Genomic DNA, 10,000 nt, shown 5'->3' on the forward strand with positions numbered 1-10,000 from the left:
GGCTAAACTAGGCGAGGGTAGCCGACGGGTCTCAAACCCTCGGTGAGTTAGGGCTTGTCTACCCAAGCATGTGAAGACTGGATCCAGCGGAAAGATGGCAAAAATCTAGCATTAGATAACATTTGTATTTGTAATATGGTGTTAAATAAAAATTTGCTCACATCATAATTTTTAGAAGACTGTGGATGTGTAAAAAAAACACAAAAAAAACCCAACAAGATTTGATACAATAATTTATGCTCTGGTTAATTCAGAAACAGTGAATGACTTTCAGGTTTCAAACACATTTCACATCTCAGACAGACGATAAATTTCAGACTTCTCTGCTCATATGTCTACAGACACAAATAGAGCAGTCATTATCACAAAGATACATCCATACACACAAAACGAAAAACATACTCAAACACAATTAGAACAATTTGTTCTTTATGTGCGGATTATCACATAGGTACATCCATACACACAAAGGGAAAATCTGCTGGTGCTTTTGTGCATTTCCATATCGATATATTCACAAAGCAAACACAAAAGTACATTCCCCTTTTTTTGTGTGTGTGGATTGTTGTGTTTGTGTATCTGCAAGCACAAATAGACCATCCCGTGTTTCCATTTTTGTGTAGATTACCATTGAACATACATTCACAAACATATGCAGAGCAATCTCATATTTCTTGTGTGTGTACTGTCACATACATACATCAACAAACTCAAACAGAACAGTCTGCTGGTTTGTGTATGTGTGAGTGTGTGTGTGTGTTTGTGTGTGTGACCATTTACGTATATCCACAAATGCACACACAAAGAAGACAGACCCCTGTTTCACAAGTGTTCAAACAACTTTGTATTGTGTTTTTTCAGGAGGTGAATGAGGTGTGGTCTGGCCTGGGTTATTACTCTAGAGGAAGACGTCTACATGAAGGAGCACAGAAGGTAGATCGATTCTCTTCAGCATGTCTAACCTATAAATGAAGTTTTAATTACACATACTTAACCGTTACCCAACTAGTGCAGACTCCGGCAGGGGTCTGACATTCCTGTCCTATGCAAACTACTATCCGCCTATGCGGAGAAAACGAAAGTACTACGGCCGATAACCTCCCAGAAGTAGGTAACCTCCCCTTTGTCCCCCAGGCTAGTGCCCTCCTTTTTCGGCAGTCATCTCGACACCTGTTCCTGTGCACTTCATACGGCTAAGTTTTTTCACATTTTCTATCTGTCTATCGATTATTTGGCGTTTCTGTTTTGTGTCTTCAAACAGGTCGCAAAATTATGTGGCTCGATTGGGAGATCGGGCTAAAATTAAGGCACGATCGCAATCGATTCGAGATCAGTCTGGGCCCTCTACCTCCGCCTCTCTCAACAACGCCATCCTTTATATGTCAGTGGTTTTATAATCCGTATGATAAAATGATTTGTTCCCCCTCAGCCGAAAAATGGAGTTGAAAAAGAAGAAGAAAGAAGAAGAAGAAAAATGACAACAGCAAATCTAAAGAAACAAACAAAAGAGAAGGAAAGGAGGAAAAATGAAAGGTTGATATATGTATAGAAATTTTTAGGACGCCAGATTAAAGTTGTTTTATTTCTTGGCAGTATACACAATATGAGAATAGATGGATACATCATTTATGGAGTTAGGAATGTGATGCAGAAATTAAAAAAACACTATGTTGAATCTTGATACGAATGATACTGGGAATTAAGTCTTTCAGATTTGTAAACCCACATCACTAATATGTTGTGGAGCTTTACAGTTGGAAAAAAAAGTATATTTGATGGGTGGAGTATTTCTGTATTTGCCTTTTGGCGATTTCCTTCTTTAATACATGTTTTTCCCCTGTACATTAAATGCTTGGCAGTCTTGGTGTTGATCTGCATTATGATAGCAGTGTACAGTGGCAAACAGAAACTGTTCTTTAACAAACTGATTTCAGTTTCACTTTCATGGTGTCAAAGTGTGAAAACTGATCCATACTTGATAGAACACATTTGCTGATAAAAATAGATAAATAGATAAATGAATAAGATTAGAAAAAGGCAGGTGCCTGACTGCATAAACCCAACATGCTGATCAGGCCTTGAGAGCCTATCCTGGGTTTGTGTGTAATATAAAATAAAATAAAAGTGCACCCACACATGCACTCACACTGACACCAGTGTGCAAATATACATGCACATGCACCCACACAGGCACAGCACACACACACATACACAAAGTCAAACACACACACAATACACATACACAGCACATACACATACACATACACAACACACACACACACACACACAAACTCGCCACTCTCTTACAAAATGTCTACAGTCACCAGTATATGTGATGGGACATTAAATATAAATTTCCCCTCCTCCTCCACACTCACACACAAGACGGTGGAGTGAACTAACAACAGGCACACAACCAGTGGCCTGCAGAATCACTCTCCTTGTGCTCAGATTGCTTCACAGTCATGGCTTCCTTGAAACTGAGGGACAACTCAGATGCCAGTTGTAACGATTGTGGTGTATTTTGTTGTGCTCGATAGCTGTTTGTTCTGACGTTATGCCACCTTCAAAATTGTTCCGACAAGTTCTTTTTCGACACATAGCATGGTCATGTGCTATCCTGTAGTAACATTACCCACACACTCCAGACCTATCGATCATGAGGCCAGGGCAGTCACTACTAACATTGGTCTCACATGATGATGCTCAGCTAATAGTGTGCGTGTTTAGTTTGAAACAGCATTGAGTGGACCAATCAGCTTAACCGTAGCATTTACACTGTGTTGCAGGTGGGCCCAGGTGTTTATATGCCTTGTAGATTAAATGTACATTTGCTGATGTCACTCAGAGTCTGAGTATTCCTTCCGAATTAAGAATGTTCCTACCAAATTTCCGGTTTGTTTCTACAAACACTTGACAGGGGTTGGCATCTCTGGCCAACTGTTATGGATGAAACGGCAGGGTTGCAATGTGAGAATGCATCTGCCAGGCATGAGTTAGTTTGTCCAAACACCAAACACGTGGGAACAGTTGGACTGAGCAGTGTGCTCAAAGGTTTGCCGAACAGTGACACACTCCAAGTTGGGCAACTTGAAAACATAATCTGGCTCACCAAGCAGTGAACTGTGTTCAGTAAAGCTAAAGGGGGGTGACTCTATTCTATTCCAAATAAGTTATCTTTTCTTTAGAGATTTGATTAAAACTTTAATTGTACAGTGTAACAAATGAAGCTATACACATTTGTAAACTTAAGTAATAATTTCTTAACAGCTCCTTTTTTTTCTGAATGTTATTCTTCATTTACTAGTTTCTTCTTTTTCTTTTATATTTCTTTCTCCAGTAGTATCTCAGTTTCTCTCTGCAACACTGATATACAGCCGGTGAGTGGCTTTGTGGACAGGTGGTGTCAGAGCTGAAGGGAGAGATGCCCAAGTCCTGTGAGGAGCTGCACAGACAGCTGCCAGGCGTCGGGAGGTACACTGCAGGCGCCATCGCCTCCATCGCCCTCGGCCAGGTTAGTGTTGTCCCCCTTGTCTGTCTCTGAATCGTCCCCCTTAGGGATGCTGGGGAGGGGGATTGTGGGGGTGTGGCGTTCTTTCAGTATGAATAGCATCCCCGCCTTTTTTGGAAATTGTGTGGAGGAAATTTCCTCTTTTCTGTTGCTGTCTTTGTTTCTGGCTTTTTCTTCTTTCTTCTTCTTTGTGTGTGTGTGTGCACATGCCCACGCACAGACATGCACACACTCGCGCACACACACATTGCACACATGCGCATACTCACACATGCATGCTCACATCTCACATTCACACTCAGTCTCTTGCTCACTGTCTTGTTCTCTATCACACACAAGCATAGACACACACACACTGACTCTTGCACACACTCATATTCTCCCGCCCACTGTCTCATTTACACTCTCTCTCACTCTCACGCACACACACACATACACACCCCCACGCACACTCACATGCACACATACACAAAAGAGCAAGAGAGAGAGAGAGAATGTTTCATAATGATAATAATAATGATGATGATGGTATTTATATAGCGCTGAATCTTGTACAGAGACAAATCTAAGCGCTTTCACACCAGTCATTCACACTCATGCATTACTCTGAAACTGAAGAAACTGAAGACAAAGAAGAGGTAGGGGAGGGTGTCTTGCGACACATGCATACACTCCACATCCACTGACATTCAAGAGAGAGAGAGAGAGATGTATAAAGCACAGAACATGTTGTCTTTATGGACAGAAATGTGGTGTGGTGGACAGGAATAATAATAATAATAATAATAATAAAATGTAGGCATATATAGCGCAGTACCCCCATCTCAGATTGGGCTCACTGTGCTTTACAATAAAATATACAAATCTAAGACTAAGTGTTGTGAAATATGTACAAAGTCGACACAGTTACACACGACATTGGCTAAAATATACGTATGTAGGACTAAGTGACATTAAAAAAAAAGAAAAAAAAAAGTAATTCGACACAGGCGCCATCACACTAAATTACGCAGGTGCAGATCACAGCAAAACAAAGCACATCACATCACCATTGTCAAAAATAAACACCAGGGAACCAGGTATAACGGAAAAAACACACCAAAATCATCACAGATGCATATAGATCAACACAAAGAGCACATCCAGCAACAAAAATCACAGCAAGCATATGCAGATTGAAAACTACATAGAATGTCATACAAGTGCTGTCTTTGTGAACAGAAATGTAGCATAGTGGATTGAATGTCATACGAGTGATGTCTGTGTGGACAGAAATGTAGCATAGTGGATTGAATGTCATACGAGTGATGTCTGTGTGGACAGAAATGTAGCATAGTGGATTGAATGTTATACGAGTTCTGTCTGTGTGGACAGAAATGTAGCATAGTGGATTGAATGTCATACGAGTGCTGTCTGTGTTGACAGAAATGTAGCAGAGTGGATTGAATGTTATACGACTGCTGTCTGTGTTGACAGAAATGTAGCATAGTGGATTGAATGTCATACGAGTTTTGTCTGTGTTGACCGGAATGTAGCATAGTGGATTGAATGTCATACGAGTGCTGTCTGTGTTGACAGAAATGTAGCATAGTGGATTGAATGTCATACGAGTTTTGTCTGTGTTGACAGGAATGTAGCATAGTGGATTGAATGTCATACGAGTTCTGTCTGTGTTGACAGAAATGTAGCATAGTGGATTGAATGTTATGAGTGATGTCTGTGTTGACAGAAATGTAGCATAGTGGATTGAATGTTATACGAGTTCTGTCTGTGTGGACAGAAATGTAGCATAGTGGATTGAATGTCATACGAGTGCTGTCTGTGTTGACAGAAATGTAGCATAGTGGATTGAATGTCATACGAGTTCTGTCTGTGTGGACAGAAATGCAGCATAGTGGATTGAATGTCATACGAGTGCTGTCTGTGTGGACAGAAATGTAGCATAGTGGATTGAATGTCATACGAGTGCTGTCTGTGTTGACAGAAATGTAGTATAGTGGATTGAATGTCATACGAGTGCTGTCTGTGCAGACAGAAATGTAGCATAGTGGATTGAGTGTCATACGAGTGCTGTCTGTGCGGACAGAAATGTAGCATAGTGGATTGAATGTCATACGAGTTTTGTCTGTGTTGACAGGAATGTAGCATAGTGGATTGAATGTCATACGAGTGATGTCTGTGTGGACAGAAATGTAGCATAGTGGATTGAATGTTATACGAGTGCTGTCTGTGTTGACAGAAATGTAGCATAGTGGATTGAATGTTATACGAGTGCTGTCTGTGTGGACAGAAATGTAGCATAGTGGATTGAATGTCATACGAGTGCTGTCTGTGCAGACAGAAATGTAGCATAGTGGATTGAATGTCATACGAGTGCTGTCTGTGTTGACAGAAATGTAGCATAGTGGATTGAATGTCATACGAGTGCTGTCTGTGAGGACAGAAATGTAGCATAGTGGATTGAATGTCATACGAGTTCTGTCTGTGAGGACAGAAATGTAGCATAGTGGATTGAATGTCATACGAGTGATGTCTGTGTGGACAGAAATGTAGCATAGTGGATTGAATGTCATACGAGTGATGTCTGTGTTGACAGAAATGTAGCATAGTGGATTGAATGTCATACGAGTTATGTCTGTGTTGACAGGAATGTAGCATAGTTGATTGAATGTCATACGAGTGCTGTCTGTGTTGACAGAAATGTAGCATAGTGGATTGAATGTTATGAGTGATGTCTGTGTTGACAGAAATGTAGCATAGTGGATTGAATGTTATACGAGTGCTGTCTGTGTTGACAGAAATGTAGCATAGTGGATTGAATGTTATACGAGTGCTGTCTGTGTTGACAGAAATGAAGCATAGTGGATTGAATGTCATACGAGTGATGTCTGTGTTGACAGAAATGTAGCATAGTGGATTGAATGTCATACGAGTGCTGTCTGTGTTGACAGAAATGTAGCATAGTGGATTGAATGTCATATGAGTGCTGTCTGTGAGGACAGAAATGTAGCATAGTCGATTGAATGTCATATGAGTGCTGTCTGTGTTGACAGAAATGTAGCATAGTGGATTGAATGTCAGACGAGTGATGTCTGTGAGGACAGAAATGTAGCATAGTGGATTGAATGTCATATGAGTGATGTCTGTGAGGACAGAAATGTAGCATAGTGGATTGAATGTTATACGAGTTCTGTCTGTGTGGACAGAAATGTAGCATAGTGGATTGAATGTCATACGAGTGCTGTCTGTGAGGACAGAAATGTAGCATAGTGGATTGAATGTCATACGAGTGCTGTCTGTGTTGACAGAAATGTAGCATAGTGGATTGAATGTTATGAGTGCTTTCTGTGTTGACAGAAATGTAGCATAGTGGATTGAATGTCATACGAGTGCTGTCTGTGTTGACAGAAATGTAGCATAGTGGATTGAATGTCATACGAGTGCTGTCTGTGTTGACAGAAATGTAGCATAGTGGATTGAATGTTATGAGTGATGTCTGTGTGGACAGAAATGTAGCATAGTGGACAAGAATGTTATTTAAGTGCTGTCTGTGTGGACAGAAATGTGGGGTGGTGGACGGGAACGTCATACGTGTGCTGTCACGTCTCAGGATGATCGGCGCCGACTCTGCCTCTCCAACTGCAATGGATGCCTTTTGGTAAATCTGATTTCTGTTTTAGAATGACTTTTGGTAAGCAACTTTTGGTGAATCAGATCAGGATGTCTGTTGTGGAATGACTTTTGGTAAGTGACTTTTGGTAAACAACTTTTGGTAAGCAACTTTTGGTGAATCTGATCAGGACGTCTTTTGTATAATGAATCAAATCAGACACTGTGTTCTCTCTCTCTCTCTCTCTCTCTCTCTCTCTCTCTCTCCACGCAACCCCAGTACCAGTGAGGATTATGGAGCGTTGATGTGGTGTGATTGATCTTGGGCGCAGAGCAGAGTTGAATCACTTGTCGTTCTGCTCGGTGCTTCGTTGGAGATGGACGCAAAATTTTATATGCTTGTCCTTTGTTTCCACCGAATGTTTCAGATTGGGGGAAATATCTTGAACTGTATGCCTCACAAAACAATAACGTTTCTTTTTCTGTGCAATGTAGCTTAACGAATGGCAATTTTCCAAAACATTTGATTAAACATTTGGGAAGAAGAAGTAGTAGTAGAAGAAGCAGGAGGAGGATAATGACGATAGTGTTGATGACGATGATGATAGTGTTGATGATGATAATAATGATGATAGGTGATGATGATGGTGGTGGTGATGGTGATGGTGGTGCTGGTGCTGGTAATACTAATAACAGCAATGGTTTTCTGATGATGTAACAGTCAATAAAGCTCAATTCCATATTATCTTACCACACAAACACAGTCCCTTTCAATCCAGAAACAGGCTGGAAAGGGTATATGGCCCGAACGATCAAGATGACATTTATGTTGGATGAGAGGGTAAGGAGGGGCGGGAAAAGTGAGGGGGTGGGGGTGGGGGGAGGTGTGGGAGGAGAGGTGGCGCTGGCGCAATCTCCTTATTTAAAAAGTAAGGAGTCTCTCACAACATACAATAAAAACGATAATGTCGTTTAGTCCGTTGTGTGTGTGTGTGTGTGTGTGTGTGTGTGTGCGCCACCCAGGTGTGAATGGGTTAAAAATGTGGCCGAAGAAAGGGATCGGGTCCTGCCTTCCTGTACGGACCTCTAGACACAGTGAGTGAATGCGCTTCTGAAAGTTTGTGGCTGTAAAAGGCTGTAGTACCTTTAATCTTTTCTTTGTGTGTGTGTGTGGGGGGGGGGGGGGGGGGTTGTGTGTTTTTTTTTAATTTTTTAATTTTTATTTTTTTATAAACATTTCAACCTGTTGCTTATGTCAGGTCTATTTTGTATTCATTTATTTATGTTTTAATATTCTTGTAATATGATTTTATGTTATGTAATTGTGCACCACCCATGATACTCTTCATTGTCTTTTCTGTGTCTCTATCTGTGGCTCCTATCTATCTATCTCTCTTCCTCTCTTAATGTTTCTCTCTCTCTCTCTCTCTCTCTCTCTCTCTCTCTCTCTCTTTCTCTCTCTCTCTCTCTCTCATTTTTGGATGAAAACAAGCAACAACTTTGATCATTTTGTTTCAGGGATCTGGCAAATGGTTTGGCCGCTACCTGCGAGCGGCCAGGAGACTTGAACCAAAGCCTGATGGAACTGGGAGCCACCGTGTGCACGCCCAAGGCCCCACAGTGCTCCTCTTGCCCCCTCAGGCAGACCTGCAGGGCCTACGCCAAAGTTAGTACGCGTTGGCACAGCGATTTCCCCACATTAGTTTCCGGCATTTAACGTGGGTGTTGGAGTATTTTCAGTGTTACGCACATTTCTGTTTTAGTAATGTGGTGATTTTTGTTTACATCGTTTTTTCATTATCTATTTGACTTTGTTTCGGTAGTAAGACACACACACATTTAGTAAAGCAGCCCTTCCCCTTTATTTTATTTCAGTATTAAGGATCACACCTTGGTTAAGGAGCTCCTCCCCTTTATTCATTTTGATTTTGGTTCTAAGACACACACCATGGTATTAAGACACACTTGAGTTTAATGTCTCCTAGAATGTGGCTGCTCACTTTTCAGTTGTATGAAAATAAATCACTCCCACCCTTGTAACAAGCAAGACCAAACATTTCTGATCAGCCAGCCTGTCTGTAGAGTTGGGAATTCCTGAATGAAGCATACACGCAGCTCAACAGACTGACACATGTACGCACACATGCATGCACAAGCATGTACACACATGCTCATGCACACACATAAACACAAAGAAATGCACATGCACTTCTGCACACACACACACACACACACACACACACACACACACAGTGTGCATGCACATGTATGCATGCAAACATGCATGAACTCTCTCTCACACACGCACACACACACACACACACACACACACACATGCATTTCTTTGTGTGTTTGCACAGCATATATAGCTGCAATATGCATGAGCAAAAGAAAATAGAGTTTGAAGCACACTTTTTTTTCCCATACTGCCTTAATAACTAACTTGTTGGTGTTACTTTAAAAGTTTAGTTTAACTTACTCTGGACAAAGAGCCCTGATTGGGGCCTTAGATAGTTTTTGGTGTGGCACCTAATTTCCACGATGATGTTACGAACAAAGAATATTTTAACTGGCCTTTCCACTCTCTACTGCAACCAGTTAAATGCAGTGTGTGTTGCTGTGCTCACGAGCATGAGAGTTATTTTCGTGGTGACTGGTTCATGTGAACAGTGCATGTCAGCAATTGCGTCTGACCCAGTTTCATCTTGGTCACAAGGCAGACAGCAGAATTAGACCACAGGGCCCAGTCGTGGCTATCTAACATTCTGAATTTAAAACTTTTGTGCTGTCCTGGATTCGTTAACAAATCATCAGTGTGTGCAAATTTCAAACAAAAATTATGGACACTTTCATCATCTCACTGTATGATAGCATAAGAAG

General features: G+C 41.2%; 1 protein-coding gene across 1 annotated transcript in view; it reads left to right on the plus strand.

Annotated features, from left to right (window-relative positions):
* The window catches only part of LOC143295249 (adenine DNA glycosylase-like), a 28,513-nt gene that overhangs the window by 4,516 nt on the left and 13,997 nt on the right, over nucleotides 1-10,000 (plus strand). The window contains exons 6-9 of the mRNA XM_076606830.1: nucleotides 862-933; nucleotides 3,401-3,514; nucleotides 7,072-7,169; nucleotides 8,639-8,786. Of these exons, the coding sequence (XP_076462945.1) occupies nucleotides 862-933; nucleotides 3,401-3,514; nucleotides 7,072-7,169; nucleotides 8,639-8,786 (432 nt within the window). The remainder of the gene's footprint in view (nucleotides 1-861; nucleotides 934-3,400; nucleotides 3,515-7,071; nucleotides 7,170-8,638; nucleotides 8,787-10,000) is intronic.

This window comes from Babylonia areolata, chromosome 20 (genome assembly GCF_041734735.1).
Source record: "Babylonia areolata isolate BAREFJ2019XMU chromosome 20, ASM4173473v1, whole genome shotgun sequence".
Taxonomy (NCBI): Eukaryota; Metazoa; Mollusca; class Gastropoda; order Neogastropoda; family Buccinidae; genus Babylonia; species Babylonia areolata.